Raw genomic sequence first — 26,036 nt, 5'->3', positions numbered from 1 at the left:
AAAAATGGCAGCTAGACACAAACAGATATTTTTGGTATTTCTAAAGCTTTCTCTACAATAAAGTATCACTGAAAACTATACGGCTTAGTTGCCCTGTTTTCTTTTCTAGAGAGGTCATACATAACTATCCTACAGAGTTCCCTTCCTTACATTATACATTATGGACATATCTAAAATTAGTAATCATAGGTCTTTATTCTCCTGAATTTCATGGTGGCAAAGGTAATTTTTGCTAATGTCTTTTGGCCACTGTGGATGGATTTTTTTCCTCCCTCTTCTTATCTGTTGAAGGAACAGTTCTCCGTTCCTGATATTAAGCAACATATTGTACAGAATGCATTCAAACAAAGGCACATTTTTCTCTATTAAAAAGAAATGGTAGAATTCTTACCCCATCTCCAGTTTTATGAAAGTCAAGGTTGGGCAGTGTTGGCATATGAACAAAAGCTTTTTTCCTTAGTCCACTGTAGCAATACGTGATAAACAGTTAAGGTTGAAACCACTTTAAATGGGCTGCCTATATAGACAGTACTTGAGAAGAAACTGTACATGAAATGAGAATAAAATCACCAGGAGATAACATCTACTTTTTGAATTTGCCAGTAAAAACACAATTTACTAGTAGGAACTCAGAATATTTCAATGTTTTCAAAACTAAACATTTCTTGTAGAATGTTCAGTATTACTGTCTTAAATGAAAGGATTCTCATCTGTTATAATTATGAATAAATGTTCCCACTATGCAGTGCCAGCCACCAGTAACAAGCAGGTGGGAGGAAGGGAATCACCAGATGGAAACCTGGCAAAGGGATGGGAAATTTGAGTTGAGGGCACAGGGACAAAAACAACTCTTAAGAGTATCACAAGGGCTGTAACCTTTACATTTCTTTTTCCATTGAAACATTCAGGATTATCACCTGTAAATATGCCAAAGACACATCAAGACCTTTTTTGTCTGTATTTAGGAAACAAGAATAGAGTGGTTCGAATGTACCTGTGACTCTTTTAGAAAAGCAATTTTCCTCCTTAACCCTTTTTCTCATGGCCACAGTAGCTAATTTAAGGCCTTATAAAGGGCAAGAGCTTAGCAGGAAGAAATGAATGAAATTCTAATAAAAGATAGTCTATTTATAATCTTCTAGGAGCAGAGAAACCTTTAATAAAATATTTTTAAAAACTTTTATGTGAATTTGTGAATTTAATAACTTTGTGAATTTTATATCATGTACCCAATCCTACTCACCTCTCTGTCCTTTCATATCCATCCTCTGCTCTTGCAATCTTCACCCCCCAAAAAAATTTGAAGGAAAAAACCCCATCTTATTGCAGAAACAGCAGTGTGTCACGGTGTCTCCCACAGTCTACTCTTCTGTCTACACATCTTTACTTGAAAATGTTCATTGCAATGAGTCACCGGTCTGGTTCAAGGACTCTGGTTTCTGCGATACCATCAATACTGGATCCTTACAGGTACTCTTCTTGGATATTTTGTTGTTCCCTAGATCACAGAGGTCCTGAAGCTTTGGATCCACAGGGGCTGCTCTTCCAGCGACTCCAGCAGATCAGACGGGGGAGATATTGGGATGGGCCAACTCAAAGCCCTTGCCCGGGGCCTGGGAGGTAGCTGAGTTGGTCTGCACCACCAGGGCAAGCTCTCCAGCACTGACCCAGGTAGATCACCCAATGCCACAGCCTACAAGGGGCAGGGTCAGCTCTCATGTCCTCGCTCTCGCCTTTACCCACTCCCCACCCCAAATCAGGGTCAGCTCTACTGTGCTGCTCCCTGAGGGGTGGGGCCAGCTCTCCTAAGTGCAGTGGCTGGCAAGGGCCAGGGCTAGCTCAACACAGTACCTCAGGCAGCAGTCCAGATCAGGGCCATCTGCATGAGCTTAAACATTAACACAGATCCTGGCTGCCATAGGACATAGTTCCCCAGAAACAACACGGAATTAGATGTCCCCATGGCCTCAGGTGGCAGCACAGGCCACTCAGATCAGCATGTCCCCCTGTGGCAGCAAGGCCCTCAGATATCCATATGGTCTCAAGTGGCAGCCTACACCATGGCTATCCGCTTGGCCTTTGGTGGTAACTTGAGCCACAGATATCAACACAGACCCCAATTATAGCAGGACCACACTCCTAGACATAGCCCTTGGATGCAGCCCAGGCCAGGACCTCACCATGGCCTCTTCATATCTGTCTATTTCTCACCTTTATCGAGTTTCCAGTTTCTCTATATTGTACGAACTCCTTGGGCTCACTTTTCCTTCCATCTCCCTACCTTGTATTCCATCTTTCCCATCTCTCTGTTACACATTCTTCCATTGTAGTGGTGCCAGAGGCAGGTCCTTGATATCTTTGTTTTAGCTGCACCAGGTCACTGTGTCCAGGGCAGGCACTACAGTGTCCTTTCTTCTGGTAGTGTCATGACTAGGGCGGGCACTTGGGTGTTTTTCTTCTAGCCAACCCCCAGGATTGGGGTAGGCACCTGGGTGTCTTTCTTCCAGATTCTCTAGGCCTGAATGACAAGGGTGGGTGCTCGGGTGTTTTTCTTCCAGCTTCCTGAGACTGGTGTGGCTGGGGCAGGTGCGTGGGTATCTTTCTTCTGGCCACAGGCAGGAAACTTGGGCTAACCTTAATTTTACTTCTGTTTGCTTATACATATTTCTCTGACACAAAAAGGATCTTTTCTATGTCCTACTTTAATGGCTGCTAAAAAATAAAGTTAACATTAATCATTCATTTCAAGAACATTTTTAGAGTGTTATTAACATTATTATTTTTAATCAGGGAGATTCTCATGTTTCTGAATTAGAGCAGCGAAAGAAGATAAGCTAACTTTTCTCCACTTTTATTGACATAATTTACAGTTACTAGGTACAGCATTTCTTAATTTTTATTGTTAAAGCAAAGGAAAGTGGACAATAACAAAGTGATAAAAGGGGCTTAGAAGCACTTGCTGTGCTTACAGAGAACCTGGATTTGGTTCTCAACACTCATACCTAGAGGCTAAAGCCACCTTTAACTCCAGTTCCAAAGAGTTCAATACCTGAGGACACATGCACACACATAAATATGAATAAAAAGTAAATAAAATAAAAGTTAAAATGATAAAAAGATAAAAATTTATCAGATTCTTAATAAATTTATGAATCATTTGCTATTTTTTATGTAATTCTGTAACAGCTGGGGAAATAACATTTGTAGTTATTCTACTAAGGACTTTGAGCTGTTTATTTGTTGATTTACACAATTTCTAAATATAGTTGCCAGGTGAGCAGCAACAGCAGATGAGCCAAAAGAGATTACTGATAGCATTCTGATAAAGGATATTTAGATTTGCCTCTAGTGCCCAAACGGCGTGCCTTCATGTTTGGAAAGACATTCTTCATGATTTTTCCAAAGTCAGCAGCACTTAATGGATGGTAGCCAAGATTGTCACAATAGCTCCTGCAAAAGAAGGAGAGACCAATTCAAATAGTGACAGAATTCAACATCACACAGCATGGTGTTAGATCAATACACTTTTGCTAAAGTGGGGCAATGGATCTTCCAGTAATCAGGGCAACTTTATAAACCCTCACTCTTGGGAGCTGAATGTTAAATTCAGATTAAATTTGCTGGACTGACTCTTAAGAATCTACAGCTTTGTTTTCAACAGCGTCTGGGAAATTTGTGCAGAGACACTATGTTGGTAAAAAGTTTCCAGCTCTCGTCAGGGTCCTAAATGGGTACATGCAAGCTCGCCAACAGGGCTATAATTTATGCATACATACCAGGTACACACAGAGATAATGTTCAGTCTCACATCATGAGCATTAGACATCACAGTTAATGCCACGAGATGGTTTAAAACTTCAAACATGCCATGTGAACTAAAAGAGACTTCAGAACACCTGTATCAACATTTCTATTCCACTGAGAAGGTTGACAACAAGAGCAATGAAAAGTCTCAAAGTCCAGGGTCACTCTTTGCCTTTGTATTTCTTTAGTTTTGCAAGAGCTTGGAATTAGAAATAAATTCAGTTGGTATAGCTCAACTTTCCTTCATGCACAGAAACGCTCAGAGTTAAACAGTGGGTTACCTCCTGCAAGTCCTACCTGAGAAGGACATCTCTACCGTCAAGTGGCTTATCTAGATCTCAGTATTTTTAATTTTTAAAGAAAAAAATTTATACCCATTGGGAAGTTCCGAATAGTCAACGATTCTGTTTAAAGTCTAATTTACTGATCATTTATATGGTACACTACAGTCATGATTTAGAAAGGAGGGCTATATTACAAGCCATAGGTCATGCCAGGCCAAATGAAGATGACGTTAGCTTATAGCTCATTTTCCTGCTTTAACTGCAGGCAGGATTCATCAAGCAAAATTTGGTGTCAATTAACAGTTAACTCAGAGTTAGGTTATATTTATACAGCTTCTAAAAAAAATAAAGAGCAAAGAATGTTTATAGGATAACTAATTCTAACATCATTCTTTAAATGAGATCATTTGGTCTTTTTATTTTTTCTTTATTTAAAACTATGTTTTAAAGACTGAAAGTACAATTAATGTTTAATATAACTGAAAATGTCACTCAAAATAATTCAGTCTTTAGTACTCTTTCATGTCATTTACATTTACATAATGTAAAAGTAATACTTAATGCTACAGAAATAAACTAAAACACAGTAGAGAAGATTGGTGCAAGCAGTCAGAGAATAACTGACTGGACCTGAGACCACTGAGGGCTTTATAAAAAAATATTATTTTTTCTCAAACCCTGGAGATAAAAGCTTCCAGTAGAAAATTTATAGATAGAAATTTGTACAAAGAGGTTTGCTCTAATATATCTTATAGATTAGATAGTTAAACTGCTAATTAATAGCTTTAGGCATAATTGTATACTTGGGATGTAACCAAAATTTATCTAGCAATTTTTTCTAGCATTTATAAGATGATAATTTTTTAAAATTAAGTCTTTAGAAATATTTTAATCTAGTGCACACTGCTATTTTAATGGGTCTTAGCACTCATGCATTATGGATGACAACAAATTAAAAAATAGGGTAGCTACTCAGCATATTGGCATATGCCTTTAAGTTTAACATTTAGGAGGCAGGTGGATCCATGTCAACCTGGTCTGCACAGTGAACTCCAGGCCACTAAGGTACCATGTTAGACCCTGTCTGGGAAAAAAAAAAAAAAAAAAAAGGAGGGAAGCCCCAGAGATATGGTTGGATAATAGCTCTTTAAAGTACAAACAAACAATACTATCTGTGAGGTAATTTGGAAAATAAATTTAGTAAAAGAAAAATTGTTAAAATCCTCTAACATTTTAAAGAAATAACACATTGAAAGTGTCTGATATTAACCTATAACTAATTTGCCTCTTTCATATTATCCCCTACCCTGGGGCAGAACAACGGCACAGAGCTGTGGCATGGCTATGTACACTGGCTCTGGAGTTTGTCACAGACACCCAAGAATGCCAGAGCACATGCTATAGTGTAGGTGATGGCAGCTGTCAGTTGGTTTCCAGGCTTGTGTTATAGCGTCTTTTAGGTTAGGTCTTGATGAGGTGAGAGCTGCTAAGTATTATTAAGCAGAGCTCAAATTAAGATCAAACAAATACTCTTTAAATTCATTTGATTTATTTGGGGAAACTATATAACGATCAGTTATGCCTGAAAGACTGCTCTGTTGTAAGTTAGCAAAAGTCATTTAAAGCAGAGTTAAATTATTGTGCATATAAATAATTACCATGTTTGACCACCTAGAAGGCTGTCTATATATAACTTACTTAATTGAGCTTGTCCACTAAAGGTACTTCTCTTTAGGGAGATGGGATGGGTCAAAAATAAGTATATGCAAGGATCTTGTTTTGTGGGTTGCCTAAGACTGCATGTAAACTACAACTACAGTAAACTGTAAACTACCCAGAAAGGGTAAAAAAAAAAAAAAAAAAGATGGGTTGCTGTGAAAATTTTAACAATCCTGAGACTCGAGAAGATCACATGTTTTTGGAGGGCTGTGTGCTTGCTCAAGAGAGACTTGAGAAAGCCTCCCCAAAGCAGAAAGGGAAGGAAGGATAAGGACAGTCACATTCCAGCACATGCCCATGGAGACCAGTGAATAAAAGACTGGGAGATTTGTCTCCAGTTCCTTGGTGAAACCTTTAGCTTCTTAGCTGACTATTAAGCTGGGCATACTTCAGAAGGCACACAAAGTATGTTCAAAAAACTCACTTAAAAAATCATTATTCAGGATGGAGAGATGGCTCAGAGGTTAAGAGCACTGGCTGTTTTTCCAAAGGTCCTGAGTTCAATTCCCAGCAACCACATGGTGGCTCACAACCATCTATAATGAGGTCTGGCGCCTTCTTCTGGCGTGCCAGGCAGGATATTGTATAAATGACAAATAAATAAATCTAAAAAAAAAATCATTATTCCCCCAAGCAGCCAACAAATATTAACCACCATAAGAAGTGGCAGCTACTAACTTGGGCAAGAAATTAATCTAATTTCCAGAGAAGTGTGTTAGATGTCTAACTTGCAACAAAGAATTATGAGCCATATAAAAAATAAAAATCTTAACTCCTACCCAAACTATAACCATTAGAAACTATGCCTGAGAAGTCTAGATACATGTTGGACTTTCTATAAACCAGCTACTCAAAATATATTCAGAGTTAAGAGAAACTGAATGTCAACAAACAGAAAATATCAATAGAAAGACAGAAACTACATAATTAGTAAAAGTTATAGCTCTAGAAAGTATGTAATGAAATTTTTCTATGATAAAAATAAATATTTAAAACTAGCAGATGTGTCACATGAGAAATGCTACAGGCATCCATTAAGGCCTAAATGGGCACTAGATAGCAGCTCTGAAAAAATTTCACATGAAGAAATAAAGAATACCAGAAAAGACAACTAAATATGAAGTACAAAGTAAATAGATCTTCCATGTGTGATTTTGATTTTCTCCTATCAGAACTGAAAGGTATTTAATAAAACATCATTTATAAATCTATGTTGATGGGCACATGTTACAAAAAAAATGTATGGGGTAAGGGGAACAAAGACATATGCATACAAACATGTTTATGTACTTTTGACTCTTGGTTGGTATAATCCAAACTAGATTCTGGGGCAACTATTAGAAAAAAACTCCTGAAATTTAGAAAGTGAAAAAAAAAAAAAAAAAAAAAAGAAAGAGAAAATAATCTTTTAGAGAGTAACTGTTTAATGAAGAGACAGCAATAGGAGAACATAGGAACAAAATGAGGTATAGCACACAGAAAATGACCAGAAAAACCAGGTTATGCAATTCACACCTTATCAGCAATTATGCTAAATGCCAAAGACTGCAGCATTCTAACTAAGACAGGTATTAGTACAACAGACTTAACAGACAACATAATCAAATCAGGTTATCCACACACACAAAGTTGCAGTTCAAAAGTAAAAATAAAATAAAACTGACAGAGTAAAGCAAGAGTATGCTGATAATCTGAAAGAGAATGAGAACATCAAAGCTAATCGTCAAAACACAGAACTTAATAAATATATGGAAAGTAATCAAGAATATTTAAAACAACAGTGGACTAATGACGAGGTAAGAGAAATTATAAAACAGTTAATAGGCAAATAAAAATTAAAACACAATGTACTGAAACGTGTGATGTAGTTAAAGTAGTGCTCAGAATATGTATCTATACATGACTACATGAGAAATGAAAAGCCCAAACTCACCCAGTGTTCTACATGAAGGACAGAGGGAAAAGAAGGAGAGGAAAAGAGAGAGAGGGAGAGGGAGAAAGAGAGAACTAAAAGCAAGCATCAAACAGTGAAAAAAAAAAAGGGGAGGGTCAGAGTGGGAAGGAAAGAAACAGGGAACAGAAAAATACTAGGGAAAAAAATGAAGCCAAAAGGTGATTCTTCGAAAAGATCAACAAAGCTGATAAACTGACTAAGGGCATGGGGGAGAGAAACTAAAAAAAAGTGAACTCAAATACATAAAATAAGGAATAAAAGAACAGTTAAATATGTAAAATAAGGAATGAAAGAACACTGCTACTGACCTTACTGAAATAAAAATTATTACGTCAGAAAACCATGACAAACTAAATGCCAACAAATCAATTGTGAAATGATCAAAATTCTAGAAACACACAACTATCAAAATAAACTGAGAAAAACAATCAGATCTGTAACACAGTCTGAATTAGTGATTTAAAAGCACCTACAAAGGAAACCCCAGTTTTAGATGGCTTCAATGTTACTTCAAAAACTCTCAAACCGGGGCTTGAGAGATGGCTCAGTAATAAGATGTCTTGTTGCTTTTTCAGACAACCCAGGCTTGATTCTCAGCACCCACATGGCGGCTAACAACCATTTGTAATGTTAGTTCTAGGGGATACAATACCCTCTTCTGGCCTCCATGGGAACCAGGCATCCATATGACATACATACATACATGGAGTGAAAACATCCATACATATAAAATAAGTAAGTAAATAAGGAAGTAAGTAAAGTGGTAGTGGTGTGCGCCTTTAGTCCCAGCACTCAGGAGGCAGAGGCAGGTGGATCTCTGTGAGTTTGATGCCAGCCTGGTCTACATGGTGAGTTCCAGGCCAGCCAGCATAATTCAGAGAAATCCTGTCTCAAAAACCCCACAAAAAATAGTAAATAAAAATAATAATAATAAAAAAAACAGACAAACTCCCATGTTGAACTCATACTACCATCATCACGCAGATAACCAATCAGACAAAAGGATAAGAAAACTGCAAATTAGTCTCTCTTACAAATAAAGAGGCAAAAATCTTTACAATAATACTGATAAATGGAATTTACCTACATAATGGAATATACACAATGATCAAATGTGATTCATCTCAGAAATGCAAGATGAATAAAAAAAATAATGTAATATATCATTTTGACTGCATAGACGAGGGAGGGAGAGTGGGACCAGAAGAGATGAGGGAATGGACTACAACCAGGATAAAAGCGAATAAACCATAAATAATAATAATGAAAAATCTAAAATAGTTATCTTACCTCAGATCCCGGTAAAAACATTTGACAAACAGCAAGAAAAATAATAAAAAGACTGAAAATCCCTCAACCCAATGAAGCTCATCCAAGGAAAACCCATAACCAAATAATATTTAATGGTAAAAGAATGGAAGCTTTCTACCACAGAATAGGCCTTTGACAAAGCTAAACATCTGCTCATGATAAAAGTGCGAAGAAATGAGGTCTGTAAAGAATATATTTAGCAAAATAAAGGCTGTTAGGACAAACCTAGAACAAAAATACTAAGTGAGGAAAGCGAAGAGCATTTCCCCTAAAATCTGGAATAAGACACTGATGACCCTTACTCCGGGATTATTATACTGCTTTAAGTCTTATCTAAAGCAATAAAGACAAGAAATAAGAGGAAATCATGAAATTTGCAGGCAAATGGTGGGAACTAGAAAAGATCAACCTGAGTGAGGTATCCCAGAAGCAGAAAGACACACATGGAATGGACTCACTTATAAGTGGATATCAGACATATAATATAGGAAAATCATACTAAAATCTGTACACCTAAAGGAGCTCAGCAAGAAGGAGGACCCTAGGTAAGATGCTCAACTCTCATTCAGAAAGGCAAATGGGATGGACACTGGAAGAAGGTGAAAACAAGGAACAAGACAGGAGCTTGCCACAGAAGGCCTCTGAAAGACCCTACCCAGTAGGGTATTAAAGCAGATGCTAAGACTCAGAGCCAAACTTTGGGCAGAGTGCAGGGAATCTTATGAAAGAAGGGGGAGATAGAAAGACCTGGAGGGGACAGGGGCTCCACAAGGAGAGCAACAGAACCAAAAAATCTGGTCCCAGGGGTCTTTTCTGAGACTGATACTCCAACCAAGGACCATGATGGAGATAACCTAGAACCCCTGCACAAATGTAGCCCGTGGCATCTCAGTCTCCAAATGGGCTCCCTAGTAAGGGGAACAAGGGCTGTCTCTGACATGAACTCAGTGGCTGGCTCATCTCCCGGAGGGGGGAGGGGAAGCCTTACCAGGCCACAGAGGAAGACTATGAAAGACAGTCCTGATGAGATCTGATATGCTAGAGTAAGATGGAAGGGGAGGAAATCCTCCCCTATCAATGGACTGGGGAAGAAGAACGGGAGATGAGGGAGGGCAGGATTGGGAAGGGACAAGGGTGGGTGCTACAGCTGGGATACAAAGTGAATAAATTGTAATAAATAAAAAATTATATTAAAAAATAAAAAAATAAAAGGAATATAAACAGCAAAGGAAGATGTCAAATTGTCTCTATTTGCAGGTTGCATGATTCTACACTAAGGGACCCTAAAGAAGTATTCTACTAGAAAACTATCAGAGCACCTTTAGCAGAGCAGCAGACATAAAAAACCAATATACAGGTTTTCTATATACCAGTAATAAACTTGGCAAGACAGCATCAGACAAAAAGAATCTCATCTATAATGGATATGTGTACACACGCACGCACGCACGCACGCCTAGGAAAACCTAATCAAAAAGGTGGAAGATCTCTACAGTGAAATTTGGGGGTTAGGGTGGGGAGGTTTTGAGACAGGATTTCTCTGTGTAGCTGTATCTGTCCTGGACTCACTTTGTAGACCAGATCTGCCTGCCTCTGCTTCCCTGAGTACTGGGACTAAAGGTGTGCGCCACCACGACCCGCTTACAATGAATAATTTTAAGAGATTGAAGAAAGAAACTAAAGAAGTTACTAGACGATGGAAAAACTTTCCATGTTCATGAAGTAGAAAAATTGATATTGTGATAATGAAAGCAATTATATTATGTTATTGAAAGCAATCTACAGGGTTTACTTGTAATGCCAATTAAAATTCCCTATCAACATGCAATGACATTCTTCATAGATCTAGAAGATATAAAATCCCCAAATTCATATGGAAGCACAAAAGCACAAATAGTTAAGGCAATCCTTAGCACAAAGAACAATGTTGGATATACTACAGAAACAATACTAACATGATACCAGCACAAAGACAAGACACACAGATCAACAGAACAGAGGCTAGAGAACTAAATCAACAGTTACAGTCAAGATACTTAGGAAAAAGACAACAATTGAATTTCCACATGTAGAAGAATCAAATGATCCTTATCTTTCATTCATAAAAAAATCAGTTCAAAATGAATTAAAGATATCATGTAAGGCTTGAAACTTTGATAACGCTAAAGGAAAACATAATGAGGCACTTCAAGATGTAGGCCCAGGGAAGGGTTTTCTGAGGAAGGCTCTAAAAGCACAGGAAATAATTCCAAGAAATAACAAATGGGATGACATGAAATTAGGAAGCTCCTGCACAGCAAAGGAAACAATCACTAGAATGAAAAAACAATTTACAAAATGGTAGAAAATCTTTGGCAATTATGTATTAGATAAGTGACTAATATCCAGGATAAAGAAATGTAAAAATTAAACACCCACATAAAAAAACCAAACCATCCAATAAATGGCTTGTTCTTAATAATAAATGGGTTCAAATAATAAATGGGCTGTTTTTAAAAGAAATATAGGTGGGGATATATATATATAGTAAGCCATCAGGGAAATGAAAATTAAGACTGCTTTGAGATTCCATCTCACCCAGTCAGAAAATAAGTGACTAAAAATGCTGGCGAGGGTATGGGAAAGAAGAACACAAATTCAGCTCTGGGTGGGAATATAACTTACGTAGCCACTATGGAAATTAGCGTGGAGGCTCCTCCAAAAAACTGAAAACAGAGCCATCAACATGGCTTGGCAGGTGAAGTACCTGATGCTTTTTCTGTTTTGCTCTCTGTTGCTGTGATAAAAGCACTGACAATGCAGCTTGTGGAGAGAAAGGTTTATTTGATCACTGTCCATCACTGAAGGAAGTCAGGACTGGAACTCAGACAGGAGCAGAGGAAGGAACCATGGAGAAAACCGCTCAAGCCTGCCAACCTGAGTTCTATCCTCAGCACCCATGAAAAGGTGGAATGAGTAGACTACACACTTATCCGCTGCCCTCCACATGTGTACCCAATCCCACCAAACACATAAGTCATAATACATTTTTAGAAGTTAAAAAATGAAATACTAACACCATATGGTCCAGCTTAGCACTCTTCTGTCTAGACCCGAAGGACTCTAATTTAACAGTTCGCAGAGATCCTTATGCATTTGTGTTTATAGCTTCAATATTCGTAACAGAAAAAGAACTAGTTATCAATAAATGAATGAATAAGGAAAACACGGTACATTTACACAATGAAATTTTATACAACTATATAGATATATAAAACATTTACACAGAATAAGCCAGCCTCAGAAAGATGGATACCATGTTTTCTCATATACACAAAACCTAAATTATCGTATATGATACATATGTGCTGGTAGGTCACAGGACCAGAAAAGGTGATTTTATAGGAGGTAAAATGTAAGAAAGTTAACAGAATACAAAAGGTGGGGACTAACTCGTGGAAGAAAGGAGAGGCATGGGGTGGAGGACAGGAACAAATGCAAATACAGTAGAATGACATATATGTGAATATTCCATGATGAATCTTAGATTATACTTTGTATAACCTAAAAAACTAATAAAAAGTGAAACAAAATGAGTAAAAGGACTATTTACTAAAATAACACAAAACAAAGATTATCAGAATAGCCAATTTTTCTACAATCCAAAACTGCTTCTTACAGTTCATGTGTCTGATCCCAGAACAAACTGTGCTTTGACCAGTGGAGTACAAGTTATGGAATATACACAGACCGTCCAAAGTTTGTATTTTTTGTACACCACATTTAAATAGAAGTTGGACATGGTAGTGATTCATGTCTATAAGCCTGTAATCCAAGAAATGAAGGCAGAAAAAGGTAAAATCAGAGACAGAAAGATCAAGAGTTCATGAACAGCCTCAGCTACATTGTGCGTTCAGGTCAGCCTGGGCTATGTGAGATACTTTCTCAATAAAGTAAGTATAGGTACTGAAAGATCAGACATAAGAAGAAAATCTCCAACATGAAATAACAAAAACTAAAGAAAACAAAAGTGATTAACAATAAAATTACAAGCAGAAATAATAGAGAAAATGAAAATACAAACAAAAATTCTACTTCTTTTAGTTAGGCAACATTTATCCAAAATACAAATGCACAAGTCTCTAGCTGCTTTATGTATTAGGATTTATTCTGGGATACTGATGTGTTAAGTGTTCACTCACAACATCACTGTGTGTTCTACTAGAAGGTTAATATAACCTACAGGAATGAAAAAAGGTCTCTAAACAAAATTTACGTGATAAATGTATATTAATGACAGCTATTAAAGATAATAATTTATGTTTGGTTACAGAATGATCTCAGGTTTTGTTTCTGGTTAAAGAAATGCAAAGTACAAAATTATATTATGCTTCTGTGACAGCTGATGTTCATTATCAGCTCAAGAAATTAAAATCCCCTAAGAGACTTGTAAGGTACTTCTCTGAGTGTGTTTATTTCCAGATAGATTCACTGCTGAATTCTACCAAATGCTTCAAGAAGAGCTAACACCAATGTTCCTTAAACTTTTCTATAAAACAGGAAGAGAAGGAACACTACTAAACCTAATGTATGAAACTAGGATTACCTGATACCAAAATGAGGTAAGAACACAAAAACAATAGCAACAAAAAAACCATAAGCTAATAAATACAGATGCAGAAATTCCCAAAGAAACAAGGGTAAACCAAATTCAATGACGCACATAAGATCAGATACGGTAGTACCAAGTCAGTTTCATTAAAAAATGCAAATTTGGTTCAACATATATAAATTAATAAATGTAATACAGCATGTACATTAATATAAGAACAGAAATGACATGCGTTCAATAGATCTAGAAAAGGCTTATGATCAAGTTAAACATTCCTTGTGACTTCCAGAATATAGAAATAGAAATAGAAGGAAAATACGTCAATATAATAAAGACTAACAAACAAAGAGAAAATATTTTACAATATGAGTGAAAACTCGAAACATTTTCTTTCTGCAATCAGGAACAAGACAACAGTGTCAGTTCTGTTCACTCTATTCAAAACAGTTCTTGATTGAAAGTAAGATCCTCTAGCTGAAAATACCATACATTTCAGTCATGGGACTTGGAAATCAAGCTGGTAATGATCTGGAAGCCTCCTTCCTGATGGCTAGCTCTTATGATGTTGAAAGATGTTATGCAGGATGTTGCAGCAGAGTTCTCAAAAGTTCTGCAAATCCTACAACAGTCTGTAAATCCTACATATAACGACATGCCCAGCATTAGAGATCTAATATCTTGAGGGTAACCAACATTGTCTGATTAAACTATGGCCAGCACAATAAGAAGAAACTCATACTTGCTATTGTAAACTTAGCCAAGAACTTGTGGCTGGAGGTCACAGATCCTAAACTGACATAGTATCCAACGGCCTTCTAAACTTATACCCACAGGTTAGTGCACTTTTTATCCCTCATCGAGGAAGTTTCAACCTCATCGAGGTTGTTACAGAGAATCATAACTGGTCAAAATGGACATAGAAAGTGATTATAGAGTACCCTTTCACAAATAGGACATATATACTACCATCTTACACCCAAAGTGCAGAAATCATTTTAGAAGGGGTGGAAAAACTGTAAGAGCCTGAAGACTGCTTTAAAGGTCTCTGTGGTCATGACAGGGATGAACTTCCTATGGCTATGGTTGTCTGTACAAGATTACACTAGCCAACATTCCAGAACAGATGGGAGCAGAGTTTACAAGGTCCCTCCCTAGTTGAGGAGCTGTAGGTAGCAGATGGCTGCAGAGGGAGAAAGAGTAAGCCCTCTTCAATCAGACTCCTGGTTGGTTGTGCATGTCTCACTGGTCAACCTTATACCCCTTTGCAACACTACCTAATGGGCAACACTAACTGGATTCAGAAGAGGACATGAATTTGAGAGGGAAACATGGGAGAGAACATGAGTAGGAGGGTGGGGAAGAAAGGGATGGATAGACAAAATGCATGAAATTCTCAAACAAACAAAAAACTCACGGCCCTACAAAACTCTTAACATCTCAGCTAGACCAATAAGACAAGTAGCAAACGGGAGACAAATAGGAAAGAATTATTCCTATGTGAAGATATCATGATTCTGTATTTAAAATATAGACCCATTCTGTCAGAAAAATCTTGAATCTGATACTTTCTGTCAAGTATTCGGATAATAAAACCAACACATAAAAATTAGTTGCTTTTCTATATACTGGCAATGAACATGCTAAATAAAAATGAGGAAAGATATCTCATTTACAACAATTCAACACCCCACCCCCATCCCATATTAAACAGGGTACGTAGGAATAACTCTAACCAAAGACATGAAAGACCTCTACATGAAAACTAAGACACTGAGTGAAGATTTTGAAGAGTTAACAAGATGAAAACAACTGTCATGCTTATGGTTTGGCAGAATATTGTGAAAAAGGTTATATTACTGAAAATTACTTATAGATTCAGTATAATCCCCATCAAAATCCCAATGATATTCTTTACTGAACTCAATTGAGCTATGAATTAACTATTCAAGATTGAAAGTTGTCACTAGCCCTCCACAACAATGTGAGATTTCAATCTCTTAAAAAAAATGTTTTATTTTTGTATATGTTTTCCTTGGATGTATGTACATGTACATGTGTGGACACTGCCCACAAAGGTCAGATTAAGTTGTCTGATTCCCCAGAACTGTAGTTAGGATTGTTGTGAGCCACCACGTGGGTGCTAGGCTGAACCCTGGTCCTCTGCAAGAGCAACAAGTGCTCCCAACCACTAAGCCATCTCTCTAATTCCACATTCTCCTTTATTTAATAAAAACCTTTGATAGTTCTTGATTTTAAAGAAAAAAAATCAATATAGTTTAATAGTAAAATATAACCAAGCTTTATCCAAGACAGAACATTATTAGGAAAATATGAACTGCTTTTATTCATTAGGGTCACATTTTCACAGTAGAGGATATCTCTGTTGGTGATATGAGTTGTTGAATAGTGCAAGGCCAACACTTCGAGAATACATGCATGTCATGGGTCTCTTCTTAGTCTACTATGAAAACATCATTTGTTGGGGCTGGAGAGATGGCTCACATCCTGAGTGCAATTCCCAGCATCCACATGGGAGCTCACAAGTGTCTATAATGGGATCTGATGCCCTCTTCTGGTGTATAGGTGTGTATACAAAGCACCCATATTCACAAAATGCACAAATAAATAAATCTTAAAAAACTCCAACATCATTTGACAAATTTTTCAACAAGTTTATACTTCAGACAAGTTTATAATTTTAGAACTAAAAGAAACCTCATGTAACTTCAATTTTTTTTTTTTCATTTTATAGATGTGCCCAAATGATAATAGTTAAAACACTTGTCCACGTAATCGTACTTTGTTGAAAACACCTATTTTCTTGATCTTCAAATCAGGGGTTCTTCAACATATCATACAAATGTTCTTTTATTGAATTCAGATTAGCTTCTTAAAAGTTTCAGAAGGACTGCTTCTTGGCCTTTTGGTTAAGATCAGGTGTAGAAGTTTCACAAGGTTCTCTCTATTTTAATTACCCCATTTGCACTAAATCCATGTTTACCATAGATATACATTTTTCCTCCTCCTTCCTTCCCTGCTAACTTTACACCTGAAATCTTCCTGGATCAGTGTCGGATCACAGGAATATACTGTTGCCATACCCAAACCACCACATGTATACAGACCCTGGGTGAAGACAGAGCCCATGCTAGTCTCATCAGATACTCAGGGTCCAGCACACAGCAGATACTCCTTAGACAGAGTCAGATTTTAAGAATGAGCAATTTTTAGTTTTAACTTTTCTTTCTTTTTTTTTTTATTTTTATTAATTATTCACTTTGTATCCCATCTAGCTCCTTCCCTCATCCCCTCCCAATCATACCCTCCTCCCTATTCTCCTCTGACCCTCCTACAGTCTACTGATAGGGGAAGTCCTCCTCCCCTTCCCTCTGACCTTATTTTATCAGATCTCATCAGGATTGGCTGCACTATCTTCCTCTGTGGCCTGGTAAGGCTGCTCCCTGCTCAGGGGTTGATGATCAAAAAGCCAGTCACTGAGTTCATGTCAGAGACAGTCCTTGTTCCCAATGCTAGGGAACCCACTTTGAAACAGAGCTGTCTTGGGCTACATCGGAGCAGGGGTTCTAGGTTATCTCCATGCATGGTCCTTGGTTGGAGTATCAGTCTTAAAGAAGACCCCTTTGCCCAGATTTTTTGGTTCAGTTGCTCTCTTTGTGGAATTCCCAGTTTCAACTTTTCTTAAGAAAGAACACTAACGTTCTTAGTTCTCTTGCTCATTTCAAGTATGTATTCTGTTTTTTTTCTATAGCTAGTATGTTTTCTTTCATGAGCAGTTAAGACTTATGAGTAAATCTAGAAACCTAGAAACTTTTTCTTTCTAGATATCAAAAGTCTTCTCAATAAGTGAAGCTTCTCTGTATTGCTTTAAATTAACAAAAGCATTTATTTGACATTTTCTTCCAAATTAACAACACACTAATCTTCATTAGTTTGATGTTTCAATATAAAATTTTGACTTTATTTATTCTACCAGAATGAATTCTTCTTTTCAAATAAATTATAATACACTAAGCAAGACTGAATTTCGCACCGACTGGTCATGCTCTGTCTTAGAAGCCCTTTTACCTATACACATTTGTTTCCCAGTTTTAGACAAATTATTCATATAGCCAAAGTTATATGTGTGGGGGTGTTTTTGGTAAGTCACTTATCTCTTTTATCCTTGAATAAATAATTTATAACATTCTTTGGTTAGCATGGGGAATTAAGCAGTTTTAGATTCATAAAAAGTGGCATAATTCAAGGAAAAATGTTTTAGTTTTTTCTTTTTTTTAATTTTATTTTTTTTCCTATCAGTTACATTTTATTAACTCTGTATCCCAGCTGTATCCCGCTCCCTCATTCCCTCCCAATCCCATCCTCCCTCCCTCATCTCCACCCTGCCCCTTTCCAAGTCCACTGATGGGGGGGGGGGAACCTCCTCCCCTTTCATCTGATCCTGTTTTATCAGGTATCTTCAGGACTGGCTGCAAAGAGTTTTTTTCTTATGCACTGATTTTTTTTTTAAATTGCCCTTTAAGTCCTTCCCATTATTCTTGCCATTTTAAATTCTCTAAGACCCTCTTATTTTAGTATCCCAATCCACCATTCATTACCTTCAGAACCCCAGCCAAACCCTTAACCCTGCTTTATATTGCATCCAACCCACAGAAGCTTAGATATGGTAGGAAGGAATCTTGGAAGTTTCTTAATGCAATACCCGAGTAACAGCCAGATAGTAAGCAATGACAAAATAAATCACTGTTGTCAACAGTGTTTATCCGCTTTAATACATCACAGCATAAGACATGGTCCACTCACTTGTATTCATCATAGACTTCCTGTTTGGGGAGTGAAGTCTCAGGATGCTCCTCTAAGGTGTTCCGAATCCAAGAAAAGGCATGCATTTGCTGTGCCCGACTAGACGACATGGCATTCTGATCACTAATCACGAAATAGAGACAAATTTTAGCTGAAGCAGACAGCAATTCCAATAATTTTTAAATAAAGGCCTAAATGTTATATTAAAAATCTAATTAACAGAGCAAACAGACCAGGACATACAGTGGATATTCAGTAATCTACATACTGATTGTTCACTGTGACTGTGAGCCAGTTTTTTTACTATCAGTTTCAGACTGAAATTACTGGCCTGTTCCTTGCTGGTTTGGATTCTAAAGCATGGCAGGCGGTGGGGACATTTCAACATAGGGTATTTGTTTTGGCCAAAATTACTATTTCCTAACTTATTTGCCTGTTCATTTGCCTATACTTAGTAATAGGCTCTTTGCATAGGCTACCATGTCCACTAAATTAACTAAAAAGCATTAATTTTATTATCTGGCAATAATTTTATAAGCTGATCTCATGAAATGGGCATTATAGACACTATATTGCAAGGTATTCTATTGATTCTGACATTAATCTCAGTCTCCTAGAAGAGTCATCTGACCTAAATACTGAGCACATTTTTAGGACAGAAAATAAACAGTTACTATGCTTGATATGAAGCAAGAATAGGTAAAAGCAAATTTTTTTTTTTTGCATTTCTTCTCATGTACAGTTTTAAATGAATATAATGTTGAAAATACCATATGAGTGAAATGAATCCTCAGAAATATGCAAAGGGTAATGTAATTCTTAAGAACAGAATCTGAAAAACAGTTTTTCTGCACATTCTCTCCTCTTGAGTATTTTTAATGATGAAGCTAAGGCAATACCGCAAGTACTTAAAGTGAGGTATATCTATCACAATTATGCTTAACACTGTATTTTCTCTTACATCCTATAATGTGCTTACTTATGACTACACTAAAAAGAACCCCATACTTTATTCTTCAAAATACTTATTTGGTTATTCCTTGCCTTTCTATTCTTTTTTCACAATTTTTATACTGCATAATACTCACACTGGCCTATACAAAATATAAGTTGCATTTCACAGGATTTAGCCAGTTACACAAATAAATTACAAAAAGTGCAGGCAAACATAATTTAACCAAGCATTATCAAAGACCCAAATGATGTATTGTTTTGCTAGCCTGTGTTCTGACAAGCTTAGGAATAAGTAAAACAATCAATGAATCACAACTCACACAGCTTAGTACCACCCTACAAACATGGCAGCATTACAAAGACAGTAACCTACCTTTTCTCGGCACTGCTGAGACCAGAAGGCAGCTGAAGGTAGAGGTAGAGTTTCTCTAGGTCTGTAAACTTCTCAACTTCTTGCTGGTGACAAAGGGTTAAGAAGAAAGATCATTAAAAATATTTCCTCTCAACTAAACTTATTAATATTCCCTTAAAAGCTACTGATCTTTTTCTAATTTTCAAGTACCTAGAATGTGACTAATGCTAATAGAGGTTAAAAAAATACAAAGAAACCCAAGAAACCTTCCTGAGGTATGCAGGTAAAGTTATAGTTTGAAAAATTCACCCATGTTATAACCCTCTTTACAATGAAGACAGCCACAGTAAATTGTTTCAAGCAAAACTACTTTGTAACAGAAAGTAAACTGGCTAGTGGTATTTGTAATGGGAGTTTTTTGGGTGATAGTGGTGGAGGATGTCTTTTGAGACAAGGCCACTCTATTATGCAGCTGTTCTGGAACTTTCTATGCAGACCAGGCTGGTGTCCAATTCATGGAGACCCACCTGCTTCTATTGGTGTCCAATGTTAGACATAGGATCTAGGCTTAGAACTTGAGAAGTCCTGAGTGGAAAGGGAGAAAATACTAATTTCCAGTGGAGAAGTGGGTCCAGAACAGGTGGGCCATAGCCTCAGAGCACAGCAGCCTAGGCTTCTCTGCTCCTGGGAAAAACTTCCTGGAGACTGGAGCACATTTCAGCCTGGCTCCTAGTGCTAGTATACAAAGACCTGAAGCTGTGAAAAAGTGCTGCTGTCAGAGGCAGAAGTAGACACCTACAACTTTCTAGACTGAGCTAGGAAGTGGATTAACCACCTATGTTAAATGGAGGAAGGCACAATGACACAATCACTTTCATGCGATTTTATTTTTCTTAGCATACACATAATTTTTTTCAATCAAAACAAATGCATTTTGTATATCCACTTTGGGAGAAATCATAATGGGACAGACTTGGAGAAGGAGGAGACTATATGGATTGCTGGATTGGAGACCATAGAACAGAGATGAAAAAAAAAAAAAAAAAGAGTTCCAAATGAGAAAAGTCCAGATGAGGAATTAAAATGGCAACTCATAGATACAATATATTGAGTTAAAAATCCAAATTCTACTTGTTGATACATATTCAGAATTCCAATGGGCTTTTGCAGTGAATTCTGGGGAAGATGATTCTGAGTTTGCATATTTGTTGGAAGTGATGACTGTCTTGGAAATCCAACATATGCATCCATTAGAATACAACAGTATTTTAGACAATATGGCACAGAAAATGGGGTAACTGTTGAGGGCTGGCCTGATGCTATGTATTCATATGCTAAATACTGGGCCCAAAATGCTGGCTCCCACCCTGATGAACACATTCTCATGTACACCAGCCTTCGTTGTGTAAACCTTGCTCCCTAATTTAAAATTGGTTGGTTAATAACATAGTGAGAAGCCTGTAACTAGGAAGAGGAGAAAGAAGTGGAGCTTAAGCTACCAGATAAGGACCACTAGGTGAGAGGAGGAGGAGAAGCCAGAGGAAAAAAAAAGTGGCCATGGGGCAGTATGAGCATGTGGCCATGAGAGTTAGCCTGATGGAACAGAAGCAGCCCAGGCAAGAACAACTATGGCAAGTAATTTGGGGTATATAGCCGGGAAATAGCAAAATGGCTTAGAGGGTTGATATCCACCCAGTTAATGTGCTTTAAAGCTAATCATAGATCTGTCTCAATTACTTGGGAACTAGCTGGGGTAGAGAAGCCCTCTAGAGTCTAATAATTATTCCACAACATGCTTCAGCTTCCCAAGAGCTGAATTATAGTCATGCACCACCATGCCTGGCCCAGAATTTATTCTTCAGAAAGCACAGTTGAAACAGATTCAATTTTTGAAGGAAAAACAATCCTACAATTTTGAATAGCCTGTTCATTTTATGTATGTTATATACATGTGTGTATGTCGGTAGAGACCAGAAGAGGATGTTAGGTACTTTCCTTTACTGCTCTGCTTTATTCTCTTGAGAAATGGTCTTTCACTTAACCTGGAGTTGGCCATTTACTGGGTAAGTGGATGGTCAGCAAGCCTCAGAGATACTTCAGTCTCTCCCCACCTCCCTCAGCAACACTGGGGTTATAGGTGCTGCTCCATGCCCCAGCTTTGTATATGAGTGCTGATAATCCAAATACAGATCCTTATGCTTGCGCAACAAACATTCTTACCCACTGAGCCATCTCTTTGGACCACAGCATCTCTCTAGACTATAGTTCTTATTATCAAAATTTACTCATAAGTATAATCTTAGACCTAATTTGCAATTATTTGCATATAAGTCCTAAGTGTACCTTCACAAATCCCATTATCTCTGGGTACTCTCCAAATGGATTTCGTACTAATACCCAATAAGCTATATTTCTTAAAGAAAAACAAAACAAAAAGTAGGTTTTTCTTCCATGATTTTAAGTGAATGATTACCTTCTTTCTTTAGTTCTCAGAACATATGGTATTGCAGTGTGCTTAACTCTATTCTTCACAGTGTATTCCATAGTAATCCTCAGTTAGACAACTAATATTTTGCCCCATAGTCTTTCAGTGTCTTTCTTTTCACTGCCACAGTAGTCTATATCTTTTAGCTCTTTTTTTCATCCACAACAACAAAAAAAGAGTTCATTAACTCAGTAAATATGTTCTGGGTTTTGCCATGTTTCACAAATTATGCAAAAGAATCAGCTATAATATGTATAATACATTACACAAATACTTAAACGCAGGACAATACTGCTGAACACCACCAATTTTTTGTCCTTAAGGACTTAAGAAACTACTTATCTAACTAACTGGCTTCCCTGCCTCCAACCTCTCCCTTCTTTATTAAATTTGGCTCCTTTTATATTTTTTATTAAATATATTTATTTAATAGAATATACTTGAGTTCTCATTCAATACTCAACAAGTGTCTGTCATACTGAACCTAGGGTGGTTACACTATAATAAAACATACATAACATTTTGGACAAAGCTTGAGAACTATAACTGAAATCATGACCTTTGGTGATTAAAAAAAGGAGGATATCTAATACTGAGTGTGAAACTTGGGGTTCTACACAATCTTTTAATTCTATAGATATGAGAAAAAGAAAGAATAAACTTTCAAAATGTACTTCAAATTAAGACAAAAGACCAAAAAGGAGAATTATAAGAAGATGTCAAAAATATTTTTTAAAAAAGAAAATCAAACTTTTCCCCCTATTTCAAGAAACAAAACTTGTATATGCTCTGTTTTTTCTTTATTGTAACTGATGTTTAACACACAAAAGAAAAAGTACAGAACAACACTAAAAACAGGTAATATCAAACTCTGTGAAGAAAATGGGAACAATATGATCTAAGTGTGCAACAATGGCATTTTTACTCCAGACTGATTTCACCACAGTTTTCTGGTTTTAGATATTTGTGTTGATTTATGTAGACTTTTATCCAGTAGATTGTCAAGGCAAGATTTTCAAGTGGCAAACACGTTAAACATCAGAATATTTAATACACTTCATGAAAATTTAAATGTGAACAATAAAAGTTTTCTATTCCATTTTGAGATGCAATGGTTGTTAAAAACACATCAGGCTAGATTTGTGAAGTGAAGGATAATGGTGGTCTATTATCACAGCATTAGAGAAAAGACGGACTGAGTACACTTAAGAACTTTGTGTTTCTGAGACAGGCTCTTACTAAGTAGTCCTGGCTAGCCTTGAATCAGAGATTTGCTTGCCTCTGCCTTAATGACATTCCTCTGAGTCATAAGTTCTCAACCTTCCTAATGCTGCCACCCTTTAATACAGATCCTTATTTGTGGTGACTCCAACCATAAAATTATTTTCATTGCTACTTCAGAACTGTAATTTTGCTACTGTTGTGAATCGTAATGTAAATACCTCATTTGCAGGGTATCTGATACATGACACCTATGGGGGTCAAGACCACAGGTTGAGAACTACTGCTCTAAGTGAAAGAAACCATTCACAAAAGGCCTAGGCAGATTAGTGATCCTCATAAAGGCTGTGAGAGGGGAGTGCAGTGACTGCTTAATGGGCACCATATTGCCTTAGCTAGATGCAAACAGTTTGGAATTGGATTGGGAGTTACTTGCACTGTACTGTGAATGTACGTACTAAATAGAAGCAATAGTAAAATTTATGTTATGTGTATTACAAAAAGAAAAAAAAAAGTAGAGCAAAACAAAGCAAAGCAAAGAAACCCTCTATAGTTTAGGGGTTTGGAGAGATGGCTTAGATATTAAATACACTGTTTGCTCTTGCAGAGGACCTGGGTTGAATTACTAGAGCTCACAACCAGAGACCCAACATTCTTTTGTCTTTCTTTCCTTTTTGTTTGTTTAAGACAAGGTTTCTCTGTGTAGCCCTGGCTGTCTTTGAACTCACTCTGTAGACCAGGCTGGCCTCGAGCACAGAGTGCCTCAGCTTTTCGAGTGCTGAAATTAAAGGCGTCCCTACCACACCCAGGCTCTAACTTTTTTTTTTTAAAGATTTATTTATTTATATGAATGTTCTGTCTGTATGTACACCTGAAAGCTAGTAGAGGGCATCAGATCCCATTATAGATGGTTGTAAGCCACCATGTGGGTGCTGGGAATTGAACTCTAGACCTCTGGAAGAGCAGCTAGTGTTCTCAACCACTGAGCTATCTCTCTGGCCCCAATATTTTTTTCTAACTTCAACAGGCAATAGGCACATATGATACATACACATACATGCAGGTAAATAACTCGTACACATAAAACAAAAAATACTTTTAAAAAGTATATCAACCATAGTTAATAACAGAGTTGAGCAGATGATATTCACATCAAAAAGCTCAATCAAACTTCAGAGGACCTCATTTTAAAAACAAGAACCCACACCACATTCCTTTATCCCTAGACTTAAGTTTTCACTTTTAAAGACATTTTTAAAGGATAGCTATGAAAGTGGCTTCAAGTTTAGGGTGATCTTCAAGTGCAACCTAGCTTGTTGAAGAAACTGGGAGATAACTGATAGAAGAGAGGAAAAGGGTTCCTTGTCGGTAGTACAAAATGGGGAATGGGCTGTGAAGCAAAGGTTTAAAAATATAAAGCTTTGAGAGTCTCTTCCCCTGAATTTTAAACATACATATATACTATAACAACAACAAATAAGCAAGAACTCTTGTTAACAACTCAACTTGAATTAAAGCTTGTAACACTATTCTATTTTTTCCTTTATTTTGAGTCCTAGTATTCACTCAGAAACATGGTCAGCTTATGGAGAATTAATTTGCATTTATGGATTTATTTAATAATGGTTTCTAGTACCAGGTTATACTTCACCAATCAACTAAGATGAAAATTTACCTGTTTTGTTTTAAGTGATTCTTTTGTGAAACACTAAGTTTTGTTTTTAAAACTCAAAAATTACAAAATATCACAAATAAAGAAGAGAGGGAACATGGAGGCATGCATGCATTACCATGACACATTTGTTTCTAACCTTTTTACCATCCCTTCAGCAGCATAATCAATAAAGATATCGGTATATCCATTGTTTGAAATACTACTGTAATGGGATCATCCTAACATGCTGATTGATAGATAAAAGATAAACAAAATATAATACTTATACACAAGAGTTTTAGTCGGCCACAATTAAAATTATCCTGTTTGTAAGAAAATAGATGGAAACAAAATACTGCATATTTCCTTTCATATGTGCATTTTGGGGGCAAAAAAATAAAAGCGATACTCTTAGGGATGTTGAAAGGGAAAAGGAACAGTAGGAAGAGCATGAGAAAAAGCAAAAAAGGGATATGTTGTGGATATAAAACATATTTTTGTTTTGGTCCCAGGTGTGGAATATAAGACTGATTCAGACTGTCCACAGCAGCAAACTATTTGTCCCATGTGGGCTCTGAGAGGAGCTCTTTGCCACTTGCAGATAGTTTAAATCTGAGGACTCTGGAGAAAGAATAAATGCCAGAGCCCAGAGAGTGTGGAGGAGCTCCGAGAAAGAACAAGGCTGCTGCTGCTTCCCCCGTTTGGCTCCTTTTGTTGATGCAGTGAGACTAGCAGTTGAAGATCTCCTGAAACAAGTATTGAACTGGCTTCAAGGACTCCAATGACTCTAACCAGCAGGAAGTAGTTAAGAGAACTGTTAACCCCCTCTCCCACTAACCTATTCTCTCTCTTACCTGGTGTTGAAAGGGACTGGGGTAGAGAGAAA

At 37.0% G+C, this 26,036-nt stretch overlaps 1 protein-coding gene across 3 annotated transcripts in view; it reads right to left on the bottom strand.

Annotated features, from left to right (window-relative positions):
- Window positions 1-26,036, bottom strand: part of Rfx7 (regulatory factor X7) — a 93,407-nt gene that overhangs the window by 11,819 nt on the left and 55,552 nt on the right. For all 3 annotated transcript variants that reach the window (XM_055598300.1, XM_055598284.1, XM_055598291.1), the window contains exons 4-7: window positions 19,812-19,894; window positions 18,485-18,607; window positions 3,334-3,450; window positions 392-476 (exon numbers count right to left, since the gene is read on the bottom strand). In XM_055598300.1, the coding sequence (XP_055454275.1) occupies window positions 392-476; window positions 3,334-3,450; window positions 18,485-18,607; window positions 19,812-19,894 (408 nt within the window). The remainder of the gene's footprint in view (window positions 1-391; window positions 477-3,333; window positions 3,451-18,484; window positions 18,608-19,811; window positions 19,895-26,036) is intronic.

Source organism: Psammomys obesus, unplaced genomic scaffold, assembly GCF_907164565.1.
Source record: "Psammomys obesus unplaced genomic scaffold, mPsaObe1.curated_primary_1811, whole genome shotgun sequence".
NCBI classification, from domain to species: domain Eukaryota; kingdom Metazoa; phylum Chordata; class Mammalia; order Rodentia; family Muridae; genus Psammomys; species Psammomys obesus.
This window is presented reverse-complemented; position numbering and strand designations above follow the sequence as displayed.